General features: G+C 43.7%; 1 protein-coding gene across 1 annotated transcript in view; it reads right to left on the reverse strand.

Annotated features, from left to right (window-relative positions):
• Positions 1–3,835: 3,835 nt before the first annotated feature.
• MYCBP2 (MYC binding protein 2) overlaps positions 3,836–19,161 on the reverse strand; it is a 1,075,853-nt gene continuing 1,060,527 nt past the window's right edge. Inside the window, 2 exon segments of the mRNA XM_029603038.1 lie at positions 3,836–4,694; positions 15,787–15,952. Coding sequence (XP_029458898.1) covers positions 4,579–4,694; positions 15,787–15,952 — 282 coding nt within the window. The 3' untranslated portion in view covers positions 3,836–4,578.

Consider the following 19,161-nt stretch of genomic DNA (forward strand, 5'->3'; position numbering starts at 1 on the left):
AGCAGCTGGAACTTTTAGAACCTCAATTAAATATTTTCTAAACATTTCTTTTGGAAAAATCAAGTCAATCTTAGGAAAATTAATCAGATGAAGATTCTTTGTTTTAGAAATATTTTCAAGATTCTTCATCTTCTTATGAATCATGGAAATATCTTTAATTAAGGCTGTAACATTTGTTTGAAGTTGTTCCAGTTTCTGCTCCACAACATCCAATCTTTTGGAACATTCTGCCAATGATTTTTCATGGACATTAAGTGGTGTATTAATGTCTTTTAAATTAGTGGCCACCTGAAAAATTTGAAGAGACAAAGTTCTCCCAAGGCATTCAATAACTAGCCAAATTTCTTCCAAAGTAAATATTTGAGGTTTAATCATAGAAAAAGAAGTTTCCATACTCTCATCCAAAGTGTGCTGCTTAGTGCTCCTTCTTGCAAGACAATTGTCTCTTGGACTCTCATGTGGGTAGTCTCCTGCAGCCTGACCATTGTTTCCTTGGAGCCACTTGACAATCCCAACTCCATGGCTTCCATCCTGGGCCTCTCGATGCGTCAGATACAATGACATCAACTGGAGATGTGAAGACTTCTTCAGTTAGATACACCAGTGTTCTTATTTATTTATTTATTTATTTTATTTCGAAGTTTTTTATATACCGCGGCACGTTAATAACATCACCTCGGTTCACAATCAACAGTAAATTAGCAACAAGCTTTACAATCAAAAGAGCATAAACTCATGGGTACATAATAAATCAATTGAGAACAAATTTCAAGAAATAGTTAGGCATTAAGCAACTTAACGATAATCATAATTTGTTGAAAATAATGATAATATAATTCTTCTTTCCTCCGGATTCAAAGAGGTATCCAGGGCCGCAGGGGATGGTAGCAAACCCTTCTCTACTGTCTCACTGCAAGGCATACTCACAGAGGATTCGGGTTGGACACTCTCTTGAATGAATCACTCAGTCCTGGAACAAGGACACTTGAGAACTCAGTCTGGTAAGATCTAACCTTCCCTATTCGCTTGACCATGCTGATACAGACTAAGCATAGAAATACAAGGAAAAAAATGGTTACAAACAACAAGAGATATCAGAGAGCTGCTGCTATCTTGTCCCCACTCCCCCCTCACACACACACCTACTGGGAGTTTTGATATCAGAATAGAATTTGATACTGTATCAGGACTCACACTACCACTCTAGTACTGAATGAATGTGTCTGTCACACAATATTAAAGTTCACACCAGTGCTTAGCAAGCACTGCCAACTTGCCAGAGTTAGGAGCTTACTAGTGCAAAAACTCAGTTTCTGTCTTTCTAGGGTTAACTCCCACGGTGTGTGCAAAAATATCTCTATTACACAAACACACACATATACGGGCTGAGGCAATACAGTGCACTCAGCCTACCACACAGTTTGCTGTATGATTGGACACGCTACAATAACTCCCCATGCAATAATGGGATTAGTACATCCAAAACGTGCGACCAAACCAGCACGTAGCTAATAGCGCTCATCATATGTAAATGCCATGTAGATGAGGTTATTAGTTATTACCCCCGATGCAAAAAGTCACCATGTACCTGACATGCACATTTTAACTTGCAAAACAATGCCGTCCCAAGAGCTGTCATTAGGTCTTTACATGCTCCAAGCCGCCAAAAACAAAAAGCTAAAAATACTGCAGCATGAAAAAAAAAAATCTTGACGGCGGTCAGGTTAGGAAAATGGACACAATTTACGAGTGTCCATTTTTCTAACATGTAACTGTGCGCAGGTTTGGAAAAAGGATGCTCGTTAATTGAGTGTCCGTTTTCCTAACCTGCGCGCAGCCACATCTCCTGGGTGCCTGATGCCATGGACGTGCTAGGGATATATAATTTATCCCTAGCATATCCTTTGTAGTGTGGCAGCTCATTTGCCTAATTCATCGGGTGCCCAAGAGAGGGGGATGGAGTGATTTTGGATTTTCAGAAGGAGTTTGACAAAGTCCCTCATGAGAGGCTTCTAAGAAAGCTAAAGTGTCATGGGATAGGAGGCAATGTCCTTTCATGGATTACAAAGTGGTTGAAAGGAAACAGAGTAGGATTAAATGGTCAATTTTCTCAGTGGAAAAGGGTAAACAGTGGAGTGCCTCAAGGATCTGTACTTGGACTGGTGCTTTGCAATATATTTATAAATGATCTGGAAAGGAATACGAGTGAGGTTATCAAATTTGCAGATGATACAAAATTATTCAGAGTAGTTAAAATCACATGTAGATTGTGATAAATTGCAGGATGACCTTGCGAGACTGGAAGATTGAGCATCCAAATGGCAGATGAAATTTAATGTGGACAAGTGCAAGGTGTTGCCTATAGGGAAAAATAACCCATGCAGAAGTTACACAATGTTAGGTTCTATATTAAGAGCTACCACCCAGGAAAAAGATCTAAGCATCACAGTGGATAATACATTGAAATTGTCAGCTCAGTGTGCTGCAGCAGTCAAAAAAGCAAACAGAATGATAGGAATTATAAGGAAGGGAATGGTGATTAAAATGGAAAATGTCATAATCCCTCTGAATTCTCCACGGTGAGATCGCACCTTGAATACTGTGTACAATTCTGGTCGCCGCATCTAAAAAAAGATATAGTTGCGATGGAGAAGGTACAGAGAAGGGCAACCAAAACAATAAAGGGGATGGAACAGCTCCCTATGAGTAAAGACTGAAGAGGTTAGGGCTGTTCAGCTTGGAGAAGAGACAGCTGAGGGGGAATATAATAGAGGTCTTTAAGATCATGAGAGTTCTGGAACGAGTAGATGTGAATCGGTTATTTACACTTTCAGATAATAGAAGGACTATGGGGCATTCCATGAAGTTAGCAAGTAGCACATTTAAGACTAATCGGAGAAAATTCTTTTTCACTCAACACACAATTAAGCTCTGTAATTTGTTGCAGAGGATGTGGTTAGTGCAGTTAGTGTACTGGGATTTGGATAAGTTCTTGGAGAAATCCATTAACTGCTATTAATCAATTTACTTAGGGAATAGCCACTGCTATTAATTGCATCAGTAGCATGGGATCTTCTTGGTGTTTGGGTACTTGGCAGGTTCTTGTGGCCTGGTTTGGCCTCTGTTGGAAACAGGATGCTGGGCTTGATGGATCCTTGGTCTGACCCACCATGGCAATTTCTTATGTTCTTATGGAAACTGCATAGTACAATTGCATTTGATTTATATGGTATATAAAATTTAAAAAAAAAATATTTTGAAATTGTCAGAGGATGTGGTTAGTGTAGCTGAGTTGAAAAAAAGGTTTGGATAAGTTCTTGGAGGAGAAGTCCATTAACGGCTATTAATCAAGTTTACTTAGGGAATAGCCGTTGCTATTAATTGCATCAGTAGCTTGGGATCTTCTTAGTGTTTGGGTAATTGCCAGGTTCTTGTGGCCTGGTTTGGCCTCTGTTGGAAACAGGAAGCTGGGCTTGATGGACCCTTGGTCTGACCCAGCATGGCAATTTCTTATGTTTTTTCTTATGTTTCTTATGGTACTTTAACAAGTCTGAAATATTTTCAATAAATGAAGCCTGCAGAGTGAAATTATTTAACTGTTAGCATTTTGCCATTCATTTCTCATCCACTTTGCCCACTACATCCAAATTCTTGTAGCTTCTGTCTACATTTCAACTTATTTAGCTTCAGGGGAACATAGTTTGGAAGCGTTAAAAAGAAGAAAATTGTGGATAAATTTGGAAACAATGGATATTTCAGGAGCAATTTTCTAGTATAATTTTCTGGTAACTACAGCATGCCTTTTAAATACTATATGAAAAAAGAAAACACACTGTTAAAGACCATGATTTATTGTTTTTAAAGCCATTCCTCTTAAATAAAATTCTAAACATTCACCATATTTTATCACTGTATAAAAATGTACAGTGGCTTTATTGACATGTACATTCCATTATGTTTACAGCTGCAAGATGAGGCACACTCAGTATTGCACTTCATTAAAATTTCAGGCTCAAACATAACCCAGAAGTTTAAATGAAACGGCTTTTGTAATGTTGTAACTCTTATACAGGACAAACATTGATATCTTTATATACAGCGTGATACCTGTTACAATTATATACCATCCTAACACAATTTTGTTTTATAACAGTCTAGGAAATAAATCAGAATTTTCTTCTTTTCCCAACCCGTGATGCAGTTACAATTGTACAAGATTATAAAAAGTTACTATATATATATATATCAATGATTATTTTCTTTGTCCGAGGGCCAGCATTACTTATGTCTTTTCTCCAGTTCATCATGTTATCTACCAGTTACTTGTAAGTGTTCAGTGCTTCAGAGCCAATGACTTTAATAGCCACATGCAAACACCTCACAAGCTTCCATGTCTTGGTTTATGAGAATTACTCTCAACACAAGTTTTTTGTGCAAGGTATTTGGCATCCTTTTTTCACTATACGTAGTTTCTGCTCTTGGATTCAGGAGTGGTCCCCATCCTAATTCTCACTGTGGCTTAGACTGCACACCTGGCACTGTAGGGACCCAATGCTGCTCTAGCAAAAATGGACCTATTTAAAAGGTGTGAGCATTTCTGCAAACTCCACAGCCTAGAGCAAATTCTTCACCCGTGGGTGGATGGACAACATGAAGCGGGCATTCCGTTCCTTCTAGCTGTTTCCCTTTGGGACCTGCAACAATTTTAAAGGAAAAATAAGGATGAAAGAAATCCATGTATTGGTAGACAAGTTCAAAATAATAATAGACAAGCAGCCATGTTGTTGCATCTTCTCAGGCTGCATAATTATCCACAATAAAATAAGTCATATTATATACAGTAAAATACATGTACTTAAATGGAATTATGCTAATTATGAGATACAAATCTTTTCAAAGTGAGTATAAACTACATGTACAAATGCGCAGAAATGGAAGTTACAAAAAAGGACCAGTTTAGAAGTCAGGCCAATAGCTTACAAGTATAAACAAACCATTAAGGAGCTCAGGTTTCTACCCTCAGAGCACCAAAATCACCCACGTGATTAAAACAATGAAAAACATACTTCATTGTGTTTTCTGCATTTATAATATAGTACAGAATTCCTCCAGCAAGCCACAATTAGCAAGACGCCCTATGCCAGCTATTCATTTATTTAAACCATTTCTATTCCTCTTATTAAAGGATATCCCTACTAGCCAGATTACAACAATATTAAATACAATAATATCATGCCAAAAAAAAAAAAAAGCTAATCCCAACAATCTGTACCGCTAAAAAAATTAAATAAATACTGCAGCATCAAATATTATAAATATAAAAGCAATGCTGCAGATGAAGATGACAGACCGGAGTGATAAGTTTAAATTAACTTGTTTATATTTTTGCAATCATTGATGATTTATACACATATTACAGTTTTAAGGAACAGCGGCAAACCATAGTTTTGTAAAAAAAAAAAAATCTAGGTAAATCAAATCCAAACTGAAGCAGTCAGTAAACAAGAGAAGGTTGCACCATCCTTTGATTAATGTGACATTTTCATGTATTATTGAAATGTTTTCAGAGTTTAAATATACTGAATACATTTTGTTTTTATTTCTTGGTCATTAGTTCATCTTTATGCAGAAAGACATTTCATTAACAAAACAAGGATCACAGTTTGAATTTTCATCTTTTCTAAGTATGTTCATGTGGAGATCAGATATCCCAGACTGACCAAGGGTACACAGCTATACAGAACAGCTACAACAATATTAATGAGAAATTACTACTTACCTGATCATTTCCTTTTCTTTAAGACAGTCAGATGAATCCAGAACAAGTGGGCTATGGACCTCTACCAGCAGATGGTGATGGAGCAAACTGATGTTACAGTATATATACCTCTGCAGTGTCATCAGCCTGCCAGTATTTTCTTCAAAAGCAACTGTGGACAAACTAGCAAAAAACTTGATTAAAAATAGATAACCATCCGGTTAGACTCTGTAGTGGTCAACTATAATGGGCGACCATGGTGGGCGTAAGAGGATTACAAGTACTGGTTGGGGCCCTAGTTTCTCTTTTATTTTATATATCTTTTGGATTCTCACTTGGGGATTTTTAAGAAGTCTATCTCTATGATATCAATATGTTTCTTTCCCATGCTAGATGTACTAATCCCGATGCTTCGGGATTATGTAGAGAGCTTCACCTATAGTATAACATTGGAGTCTGTGGTTAATGTTATGTTAGGCATGGACAACTGTATTATGGACCTTGTACTGCCTTTTGTATGGTATTGTTTTGTACGGCTTGTGGCTGAGGGGGTGGGGGGGTTGGGGGAGTTTTTTGGGGTAAAATGGATATTGAGACGGTCTCTGGGGAGACTCAGCTGTCTGTTACCTAGAATGGTATGTTATTGTTGTACAATATCCAATAAAAATGTTTATAACAAAAAAACAGATAACCATTACAATACTCAGCCAACATTACACGCAGACAAGAATGTAACAACACTGGTCTAGGTGAATGGAGTAACACTTGTAATCCCTTTAACATGTAGGTACACAGGAGGATCATTATGCAATCATTTGGCAGCAGAGGGTGGGAAGCTGGATTCATCTGACTGTCCTAAAGAAAAGGAAATTATTAATTAAGTAGTAATTTCTCATTACTTAGCATCCAGTCAAATGAATCCAGAACAAGCGGGATGTATCCAAGCTACTCCCGAATAGAGTGGGAAGCTGCCCGTGGTCCAGTCAAAACTGCACGTGCAAAGGCCACATTTTCCCGGGCCTGCACATCCAGACGATAATACCTAGAAAAGATGTGTAAGGAGGACCACGTCGCAGCCCGGCAAATGTCAACTGGAGACAACAATCTCACTTCTGCCCATGACACTGACTGAGCCCTAATAGAATGAGCCCTATTCTGACTAGGTAACAGCTTCCCAGCATCCATGTATGCAGCCGAGACTACCTTCTTAATCCAGCGAGCTATTGTAGCTTGCGAGGCTGGCTCTACCTGCCTAGAACTGCCGTGAAGGACAAAACAGGCAATCCAACTTCCGCAAAGGCTCAGTAAATTCCAGATACCTGACAATATGCCTCTTGACATTCAAGGGTTGAAACAGACGACACTCCTCTACATCTCTCTCTATGTCCAGAGACAGCAGGGAATGGACTGATTCAAGTGAAACTCAATGACCACCTTTGGTAAAATGAAGGAACAGTATGCAGCTGTACCACCCCTGAAGTCACCTGGAGAAATGGCAAGACGAAGCATGCAGTTCGGAAACCCTACACGCAGAACAAATTGCCTCAAGGAATACCGTTCTTAAGGACAGCAACTGCAAGGACAGAGTATGTAGTGGTCTAAACGTAGGGCTTGCCAAAACATCCAAAACCAAAGTAAGACTCCATAGGGGCACCGGAAACCGCAAAGGAGGATGAAGATGTTTCACTCCTTTCAGAGAATGGCCACATCAGGATGAGCTGACAAGGATCCATCATTTACCTGACACCTGAAACAGGCGAGAGCTGCTACTTGTACCTTCAAGGAATTGAGAGCCAAGCCTTTATTCAAGCCAGCCTGCAAAATTCCAAAATAAGTAAAAATACTGACCAAGGAAAGGAAGAGTATCTCGAACCTCACACCAGGCCTCAAACACTCTCCAAATCCACACATAGGCCAAGGAAGTGAAGAACTTTCTAGCTCTTAGTAAGGTGGAAATCACTGCCGCCAACATATCCATGTTTCAGCAAGTGAGCCCTTTCAAGAGCCATACCGTAATACAAAATTGAATTGGAGCTTCGTGAAGAACAGGACCCTGCTGCAACAAGTTCCTGTGTACTGGAAGTTACAGTGTCGAATTCACCAGGAGCATCCGCAGATCTGCACACCACGGTCTCCTGGACCAATCTGGAGCGACCAAGAGCACCATCCCTCTGTGGTGTTCGATCCTTGGAATCAGTCTGTCCAACATGGGCCATAGAGGAAAGGCATACAGCAACTTGCCTTCCAGCCACTCCTGCTCTAGGGCATTGATCTCCAATGATTTCCTCCTGCAGCTGAAGAAACGTGGAACTTTCGAATTGAGCAATCACCAACAGATCTAGGAAAGGGAGACTCCAGCAATTCTGAATCAGCTGAAACACCTTGTCTGACAATGCCCACTCTCCTGGGTCCTGACTCTCCCTGCTGAGAAAGTCTGCTCTTACTTTGTTTTTGACCATAATATGTGAAGCTGAGATCATCTGGAGATGCACTTCTGCCCATTCCATAAGTTGATTTATTTCCTGTGACACTTGCTGGCTCTTGGTACCTCCCTGCCAATTGATGTAAGCCACAGTCGTTGCAGTATCTGACATTATTCGGACCGATCGATCCTGCAGCCTGTTGCTGAATTGTAAACATGCCAACCAGACTGCCCTGGCTTCCAGCTGATTGATGTTCCAGTGCCCTTGCGCTGTCAGCTCCTGACAGTGAGCTCCCTAACCAACTAGACTCGCAGCCATTGTCAGTACTAGCCAGTCCGGAGGGGTTAGGGAAGTACCCTTACATAGATCATCTGCCTGCAGTTGGGAAGAGACCTCCATTGGCAGGTGGAGCCAAATCGAATAGTCCTGAGACTGCGGATTCCACTGAGACAGCAGGGAGCGCTGAAGAGGATGCATTAAGCCAAGAATCTGCAGGTAAGACCATATGGTCGAGTGCAGAGTTTTCAACAACAGAATTCGAGTTTCCGGCAGGAACACCTTGCTCAGCTATGTGTTCAACCGAACCCTGAGGTATTCCAGTGACTGAGAAGGCTGAAGACTGCTCTTGGCTAGGTTCACCACCCAGCCAAGCTCCTGCAACAGGGAAATCACCTTGTGAGTCACCAGGAGACTCTCTTCCGGCGACTTGGTTCGAAACAGCCAGTTATCCAATTATGGGTGTACTAGGATTCCATCCTTTCTCAACTCTGCCGCAACTACTACTATTACCTTGGAAAAAGTTCGTGGAGCGGTGGCCAGATCAAAGGGCAGCGCTTGAAATTGAAAGTGGCACCCCAAAACTGCCAACCGCAGAATACATTAATGTGAAGCTATGCTTCTGACATTCTCTCGACTGCACAGCCATTATAACCAAGCATAAGGTTTTCATGCAAAAATCTTTGAAGTCTAGGATGGGACAAAAGGAACCCTCCTTCTTTGGCCCAACAAAATAAATGGAATATTGCCCCATATTTTTTTGAGACGTGGGCACTGAGACCACAACCCTCAGACTGAAAAGCCTTGTCAATGTACTCTCCACTGCCCGCTTCTTCTGCGTGGAGTGGCAGGGGGACTCCATGAACATGGTCCGAGGAATACTGCGAAACTCCATCGCATATCCTTCTCATATTACTTCTAGGACCTGCTGTTATTTCAAGCCACCTCTGATGAAAGAGAGAGAGGCATCCTCCTATCTCCTGTTCCTGGGGTAGGTCGGCAAACCTTCACTGGGAGGCTCGGGAGGTGCTACTACCTGAGCCCGTGCCCCTTCTGGATTGTCTGGGACGAAAGGACTAAGACCTGCCGAAAGGTCAAGTCCTCGGAAAGTCACCCCTCCATAGGGTTTAAAATTCCTGGATCCTCAAGCATAACCTCTCATGTCAAAGGAGCACTGCATCTGCTTCTTATTATCCAGCAAATGAAGAACCGGAGATTCGCTCCACTTATTGGCCAGGTCTTCCAACTCACTCCCAAATAAAGCGAGCCTTCAAAGGGCAATTTGGTGAAGTTAGCCTTGGAGGCCGCATCGGCCGACCAATTTCTCAACCAACTGATGCCTGGCCGCTACTATAGAAGCCACCCCTCTGGCTTAAGTGTGGACCAAGTGACAGCCCGCATTTGCCAAGAAGACAGCAGCTGGTTCCTTAACTGCCCTGGATCTTACCCCGAGCCATCAACCTCCTGGGAGAGAAGCAAACAAGAGCGAGCCACCAAGGAACAACAAGAAGCGATCTGCAAGGTCATTGCCACTGCAGATAGACTCAATCTTTCTATTTTGAGCATCCTTCAAGGCCGCTCCTCCTTCCACGGGAATAGTGGTCCACTTGGAGACTGCACACACAAATGCATCTACCTGCAGAAATTCTAAGCGGTCTCTTATCACTGGATAGAGGATACAGGCCTTCCAGAACCCAACTCCCTTTGAAATTAGCCTCTGGGGCACCCCACTCAAGATCAATCAATTCTTGAATGGCCTCCACCATGGGGGAAAAACAAGATGGGATGTCTATTTGGCCCTCTAGCATTTCCAAGGTCTGGGAGAGCAGAGCTAGTAGTTTATCTCTATGAAAGAACCGTAGCATAGTTCTATATGGTTCTAATCCTGGAGGAATTTCACCATCCTCAAGAGAGCCAGGATCAGCACCATCATCCATGTCATCCATATCTCTATCTGGAAGTCCTGCTGCCGCTCTAGGAGTACTCTTGCGGTTAACAGAAGATCCAGGCAAGGTTCCTACCTGTGTCTCTGCTCTGGGAACATTGGACTGGGTTGAAAACTGCGCCTGAAGAAAGATTGCAACCCCTGGAAAAAATTCTACCCATGAAAAAGTAGAAGTATCCAAAACTAGGAGGCACCCGAGCCATACTCACTGAGCTACCGTCCCCTGCTGAGAAACCAGTTAGGGGAGGTCCAAATTCAGGCGCCCCACCTGAGTCATCTTTACCCAGACCTATATCCGGCTGGGAAGAACCAGGTTTAATGAAATCAGAGAAAGATCTCTCTGAGTCTCCAAACAGTGCTGGCACCAGTTAGCAGGCACTCCTGGCTGAGATGCCCTAATATGACAGGCAGTTCAAAGAGAAAGGCGCTTAGGCTTCTTAGATTTAGGTGGCGTTATGGCCAACAGTGCGCTGAGTGGTGGCTGGAGGCATGCATCTAGCTGGTTTTGTTTTGGGTTTTTTTTTTTTTTTTTAATATATATACTTCCAACTTAGGCACCCAAAAAGTAGACACCCAACACTTAGGAGCCCAACACCTAGGCACCTAACTAGGCGTCCCAAAGATAAGTGCCCTAAAAACTTAAGCACACAGAACAACCTGTGCGCAGAGGTAAGCGTGTGGCCACTGTGGTGCCGTGTAACTTGGACGCAGAGACTATAAGGGCCTACTGTGTGTCCAAAACTGGGTGCACAACCTGGATGCATAGAAACATAGAAATGACGGCAGAAGAAGACCAAACGGCCCATCCAGTCTGCCCAGCAAGCCTCACACATTTTTTCTCTCATACTTATCTGTTTCTCTTAGCTCTTGGTTCTATTTCCCTTCCACCCCCACCATTAATATAGCGAGCAGTGATGGAGCTGCATCCAAGTGAAATGTCTAGCTTGATTAGTTAGGGGTAGTAGGGGTAGTAACCGCCGCAATAAGCAAGCTACACCCATGCTTATTTGTTTTACCCAGACTATGTTATACAGCCCTTATTGGTTGTTTTTCTTTTCCCCAGCCGTTGAAGCAGAGGGCTATGCTGGAAATGCGTGATATATCAGTCTTTCTCCCATGCCGTTGAAGCAGAGAGCCATGCTGGATATGCATTGAAAGTGAAGTATCAGGCACATTTGGTTTGGGGTAGTAACCGCCGTAACAAGCCAGCTACTCCCCGCTTTGTGAGTGTGAACCCTTTTTTCTTCTCCCCTGCCGTTGAAGCAGAGAGCTCTGCTGGATGTGTGAAGTATCAGTTTTTCTTCAGCCCTGCCGTTGAAGCAGAGAACTATGCTGGATATGCATTGAAAGTGAAGTATCAGGCTTATTTGGTTTGGGGTAGTAACCGCCGTAACAAGCCAGCTACTCCCCGCTTTGTGAGTGTGAACCCTTTTTTCTTCTCCCCTGCCGTTGAAGCAGAGAGCTCTGCTGGATGTGTGAAGTATCAGTTTTTCTTCAGCCCTGCTGTTGAAGCAGAGAACTATGCTGGATATGCATTGAAAGTGAAGTATCAGGCTTATTTGGTTTGGGGTAGTAACCGCCGTAACAAGCCAGCTACTCCCCGCTTTGTGAGTGTGAACCCTTTTTTCCATATTTCCTCTTGCTGTTGAAGCTTAGAGTGATGTTGGAGTCACAGTAACCATGTATATGTTTATTGAATAAGGGTATTGTCTCCAGGCAGTAACCATCATTCTGGCGAGTCCCCCACTCTTCATTGGCGGCCTCTTGAATTTATGGATCCACAGTGTTTATCCCACGCCCCTTTGAAGTCCTTCACAGTTCTGGTCTTCACCACTTCCTCTGGAAGGGCATTCCAGGCATCCACCACCCTCTCCGTGAAGAGATACTTCCTGACGTTGGTTCTGAATCTTCCTCCCTGGAGCTTCAAATCGTGACCCCTGGTTCTGCTGATTTTTTTCCTACGGAAAAGGTTTGTCGTTGTCTTTGGATCATTAAAACCTTTCAAGTATCTGAAAGTCTGTAACATATCACCTCTGCTCCTCCTTTCCTCCAGGGTGTACATATTTAGATTCTTCAATCTCTCCTCGTACGTCATCCGATGAAGATCCTCCACCTTCCTGGTCGCCCTTCTCTGTACCGCTTCCATCTTGTCTTTGTCTTTTTGTAGATACGGTCTCCAGAACTGAACACAGTACTCCAGGTGAGGCCTCACCAAGGACCTGTACAAGGGAATAATCACTTCCCTTTTCTTACTCGATATTCCTCTCTCTATGCAGCCCAGCATTCTTCTGGCTTTTGCTATCGCCTTGTCGCATTGTTTCGCAGACTTCATATCATTAGACACTATCACCCCAAGGTCCCTCTCCTGCTCCGTGCACATCAGCCTTTCCCCCCCCATCGAATACAGTTCATTCGGATTTCCACTCCCCATATGCATGACTTTGCACTTCTTGGCATTGAATCTCAGCTGCCATATCTTCGACCACTCTTCCAGTTTCCTTAGATCCCGTCTCATTCTCTCCACTCCTTCCGGCGTGTCCACTCTGTTGCAGATCTTAGTGTCATCCGCAAAAAGACAAACCTTACCTTCTATCCCGTCCGCAATGTCGCTCACAAAGATATTGAACAGGACCGGTCCCCAACACCGATCCTTGCGGTACACCACTTAAAACCGCTCTCTCTTCAGAGAAGGTTCCATTTACCATCACACATTGTCTTCTGTCCGTCAACCAATTTGCAATCCAGGTCACCACCTCGGCACTCACTCCTAAGCTTCTTGTTTTATTCACCAGTCTCCTGTGCGGAACCGTATCAAAAGCTTTGCTGAAATCCAAGTATATGATATCGAGCGCTCTTCCTCGATCCAATTCCTTGGTTACCCAGTCAAAAAAGTCAATCAGATTTGTCTGACAGGATCTTCCCCTGGTGAATCCATGTTGCCTCTGGTCCATCAATTCTCCGGACTGTAGATAGTTCACTATTCTCTCTTTCAGCAGTGACTCCATTACTTTTCCCACCACCGAAGTGAGGCTAACCGGTCTGTAGTTGCCAGCCTCCTCCCTGTTCCCACTCTTGTGAAGCGGGACCACCACCGCTCTTCTCCATGCTGAACCGACAATCCTGTAAAGGGCAGCCTAAGAAGGTGCGTGAAATGCTGTTGTGGCCTACCACATGCCATACAGCGAAAATGCCTCGGAGCGGGGCATAGCCTAAGGAGGCTGCTCAACCCGCTAAGCTGCCCATGTACCTCAACCTCCCGAGGAGCATGACGAATGTCAGAATGGCGTGCCGAGCACGGAGACCGGGGGAATGAGAAAGCCCTAAGCAACAAAAGCCGTTTTCTAAGTCTCTACATATTACTTTTTTTTTTTTTTTTTTTAAATCTTACCAGAGCTCAGTCTTACTTGGCGGAGTACAGAGATGGTCTCTGGCTGCGGGGAGAGAGGGCATGTGCCATTATCGCCGCGCTCAGCTTCCTGAACCAGTTGCCTTTTAGCTGCTCAAGCAGCTAAGTCCACGTCAGCCGAAAGCCAATTACTGGACCAAGGCACTCATCTGAGGGACCACGGAAATTACCTTAGGAATTCTCAACTGGGGAAGGGACCATTTGGTATCACCGCAGGAGAGTGGAGCAAATTTATTTCCTTAACTCTTCTTTCTCAAAATGAAGCAATCCCCAGTAGGGAGATGCACATCCAGCATCCGCTGCAGATGGAGAATACTGGCAGGCTGATGTCACTGCAAGGGTATATAAACTGTGATGTCAGTTTGCTCTGTCTCCATCTGCTGGTAGAGGTGCTTAACCCACTTGTTCTGGATTCAACTGACTTGATGCTAAGAAATAAGCAATTGATTTTTTTTTTGTTAGGTAGGCTCCTCCTCTTATTAATCTTCAACTAGGGCTGCAATACCAAGAGGATCTTTATTCTCAACTACTTCGGTTTCTCCTGTTTTCTAATCCCCTCCTCGCCCCACCCAGTCTAGCTCTGTCACTGCAGCATGTGTCCTCTGACTAAGAAGCAGGAAGTAAAATTCTTATGGTATCCTGTACAAGTGTATGCTAACATTAGTCAGATGTTGCCATTGATGCATGGCTGGGTTACTCTCTCTCTCCTAACAGCTGTGAGAGATGCCTCATTATTCCCCCCAGGGTCTGCCATCCTGAACGGAGTTTAGAAACTAAACCTGGGTCTGAATAGCAGCATCAGGCTGGTAAGGGAATTCTAATGGCAGCTGTACCATTTTAATGCCTTCAAAAATAATTTAAGGAAATAAAATAGCCATAAGATGGACAGAAAGCCTGAACAACAGCTGATGCCATTGTTTTTCCAGCTTTGCATCTATTCTCAGAGTTTCATTGCAGATTCCAGGTTCTCCTGTTGGTCAGGACAGTCTGGAAGCTCTAATGAGAAACCTTGGATTGACTGGCTGCCTACTTTCAAGCCCCTTGCTTGATGGATGTTATGGTTTCAGCCTCCCCCTCCACTAGGGAACCCCAAAGAGCATACCCCTCAGGCTGGCCAAGCTCCTCCCTTCTGCCTGTACCACATCCAGACTCCAGCTCTACATAACCCTGCCGATGCTTCTGCATCGAGTCTCCCTTGGCTCCTTGCTTTAGCCACCTTTGACTTGCGGCTTACCCAGGCCTATCCTCGTCTTGCCTCATGGCATCTGGGCCTTCTGACCTCAGCCTTGCCTTGTCTTGTGGCCTCCAGGCCTTCTGATCTCAGCTTTGCCTTGCCTCATGGCTTCCGGGCTTTCTGACCTCAGCCTTGCCTTGTGCCCTTTGGGCCTTCTAGGCCTCTCCTTGTCTTGCCCCTCGGGGCCTTCCTTTATCACTACATTTGGGCTTTAAGTTCCATGTTCGGTATTGTCCTTGTCACGCCTTTTCAGTCTTAGTCTGTTCCTAAGCCTCAGTTCCAGTCTCACCTGCACGCTGTTTCTGCTTAAGCCTCAGTTCCAGTCTTACCTGCAGGCTGTTCCAATCCACGCCTTGGTTTCAGCCTTACCAACATGTCGAAGCCCTGCATCTGCTGTACCAGGCTGTCCAGGTCTTGCTCCAGCTTTGCCAGACTCTCCAAGCCTTGCTCTAACTTCACCAGAATATCTCAAGCCTTGCTCCAGACTTGCCCTGAAACCCTGCACCACTCCAGGGGTGGTGTTCCCCATGTTGCACCCAAAGCCATAACAATGGAATAAAGTAACAGAGTCTGAACTGTTGGCATTTTCTCACTTAATGACGACAATGTGTTTAGCTATAATGTTATACATCCCTTTGTTAATCAGAAGGATGAAGAAGTCTACCAGAAAATAATGGAAACCAAAGTTAATTGGAGCTTTGACAAACATTCCAGTATTAAAAAAATGGAACTGCAAACTCATACCTGCTGGACAATGAGGAAGTTCCTCTTTGGGGATGCTCGTCATTCTTTGAAAGTCATCATGGCAAGCATTGCAAAAATGTGTTGTTCCAAAGCAGAAAAACACAGCCACTGAGCAGCAATAGCGACACTTATACTCTAGGAAATCTGTACCATGTTTTGGACACATCTGGATAGAAATAAAAATAGAATGTATCTAAACCACAAAATAAGTGCCTACATTTATTTTGTTTCTAAACTGGCACCTTACCCAAGGGTGCCTTACAAACTGTTATTAAATAAATCTTAGAACAAAGCTGTCCAATTATTTTGGGAAAGAGCCAATAAAGCTGTTGCATTTATGGACAGGGGTCATGGATATTTTTAGATTTTACTGTTCCAAGATTATCAAGGTGGTTAGTGAGAACAATCATTTTGTATTTTATTGCACATATGATAAATATAGAAATTGCCAGACAGACAAAAATGCATCTTTTGTGTGGGTAGGTGCCACCAAATATAATAAGCAAAAAAAAATAAAAAATAGGAAGAGACCTAGCTTGGTGGCACTTTACAGCAGGAAAGACACTGGTGCCTACATTATGAATTCTGGAACTATACTAAGGAATGCCCTCGCCCTTTTTCCTAGATATTTTCTTCCATTCTAGTTTCTCCATCAGCATCTTCTCTGGGGTGCTTAAGACTGCAGTTTTTCTTCCTTTTCTGCGCAAGGTCTTGGTTTTCTTCCCAGAATTGGTACAGAGCACAGCTCCTTCATTCCTGCAGCAGTGATGTCTACCACACATCCCCAGTCCTTTTGCACTTTATTCTTTCTCCCCTCTTCTGCTCTTTTTTTTCTGCTTAACCCTATCACACTTTGTCTCTTCCTTCAACCTACATTGATTTTATCCCTGTCTCATCCTTTCTTTTCCCAAGGCTGATTTAAAAACAGTGCTATACTGCACTAGTAACAGCATGAATAGCCATGGAGAACAGCAGACTGAAGTGCTTCTCTCTCCCTGCAGTACCTTCCACTCCCTTCCAACCACTTCATACTGAAAGCCAACAGGATGCAGGAAGTGGCAGTGCAAAAAAGATATGCTTTCTGCCCTCCTCTGCTGCTAGATTTTGGCCTGATACCACAGTCAATGGATAGTTTGGATTGTGGGCTGTACAACACCCCTTAAAAGGTCACAAGTAGCACACAGATTGGACACTTACCTTAATTAAACCAATGAAAATTAATATGAAGAAATTAAAACCTATCATGTTCAGTTTAAAATGGTCATAGCTTTACTAAAAATATAGAGAATCTAAGTGTTCTCCAAAGACAGCACGATAAATAAGCAATACAAGTGGGAGACAGCTCTCTGTACTCAGAAAAAAACCCCTCCAAAAAGCTTTTCTAGTATATGTTGATCTTCCTATTGTAGAATAGTGAACTGCATATATCCTGCACACATGTAGTTATAGCACTGTGAAGCACTATGATCACTGAACTTACCAGAGAATCATCCAGCACAGATGACATCATTCCTGGAAGGATGGAACTAAGTTTGTTATTCTAACTGATAAGAAGAGGCCTGTGGCCTATAAGTAAGAGCAAGCTGCTGTACACATGTTAAAATATATATCGATTGGCTATTAAAGATAATGGGTGTGGATTATGCAGATGTCTGATAGTAGCAGATCCAAAAACCTTTATAAGCTGAAGCACACGTTAAGAACACTGAGCAGATTCTGAACAGACTTTGTACACCTTTGCTTGTATTGCCTTCTCTGTATCTTCTTCTGCTCCATAGAGGAACAGTCCGCCTTCCTCTATTAATTACCTTTATCAATAAACCTCTTTCTTTATTATTGTTTGAAGCTGGTATTCATTCTGTAATTAGATAGAGGGGAAGGCCCTCTTTTAACACTATACAGCTGTCTCCTCAGTCTTCACAGCAAGCTAATTTTCAATAATAGTCAGGCACATTAAATAGAGACTCTTAAACTGAGAGTTCCATAAGATTAATTTGTTGCTTAGAATGTTAGGATATGATTGCAACCCATATTTGTTGCATGTGCTGGCCGCGGCAGGACTGCAGCCCGGCCCTCTCACCTTCCATTGCCAAATCCAGCGTCTAGTTCCATGTCTCTGGTGGCGGTGGGCCGCTGGCTCCGTCCTCTGGCCACCCCCGGTGCTCCAGCTACTGCAACAGGCCTCTGTGCTCCATGACAGGTCTCTTTGTGTGGCCCGCAGAGAGACGCATCACTGCTGCTTATGAAGGGCGCGCGGCGGGAACTTGGCTGAGGCCCCGGATAATGACGTCGCTGAAGCTCCGGTATATAAGGCCGGGCTCAGCTCCTGATAGTCGCCTTTGCAACAGGTCTCCACGCTGGTCGTGTACTTCGTTGCCTCCTGGTGATTCTTTTGCATTCCTGGTTCCTGATCCCTATGAGTTCCTGTTCCTGTTTTCCTTCGTTCCCACATTCCTGATTCCTTGCCTTCCTTCGCATCGACTTCCTGGACACAACCTCTGTTTTGTCTGACTATACTGATCTTCTCCTGGACCCGACCTCTGCTGCTTCTGACTACGCACGCCATTGATCTTCTCCTGGACCCGACCTCTGCTTCGTCTGACCATGCCATTGATCTTCTCCTAGCTCAGACCTCAGCCTTGCCACAGCTCCTTGATTGCCGCCGGCCCTGACTCCAGCTTGCTCTACAACGCCTCTACAGTCTACGTCCTGGACTTGGATTTTTCAAGCTTTGGCCTGTTCTTGCTCGGGGGCCCCCTGTCTGACTTTGGTTCTATTGGAGCCCGGGTCTCCGGGACTCTGCCTCATCCAGTTCAGACTTCCCTGCTTTGCTGTTGCTGCCTCTGGGCTGACCTGTCTACCCCTTCCATCGTCAACAACATACGGAGGCCCACCTAAGCCCAGCCGGCCCCAGTACCCAAAGGCTCAACCCGTGGGGAACAAGGGCTGGTATTGGTGAAGCTCCAGCCGGCCTCCATCCATCAGCCCACTCCGCCTGCCGATGGTGGGGCCCCATAGTATCCCACCTCGGCCCAAGGGTCCACCTCCGGCGCAACAATATTACTGTTTGAGGCTACAAGATAGAGCAGAAAAATTTAGTATTTGAAGAACTGAGCTAAAAAATTCTAACTTATCCCTATCAATTAAAAAGCGGAATGAAAATGCAAACAAAAAACACACTTTGAAATGTTTGTATGCTAATGCCAGAAGTCTAAGAAGTAAGATGGGAGAATTAGAATATATAGCAGTGAATGATGACAAACTTAATTGGCATCTCGGAGGCATGGTGGAAGGAGGACAACCAATGGGTCAGTGCTATACCGAGGTACAAATTATATCGCAATGACAGGGAGAAGCACCCGGGAGGTGGTGTGG

This window comes from Rhinatrema bivittatum, chromosome 5 (genome assembly GCF_901001135.1).
Source record: "Rhinatrema bivittatum chromosome 5, aRhiBiv1.1, whole genome shotgun sequence".
NCBI classification, from domain to species: domain Eukaryota; kingdom Metazoa; phylum Chordata; class Amphibia; order Gymnophiona; family Rhinatrematidae; genus Rhinatrema; species Rhinatrema bivittatum.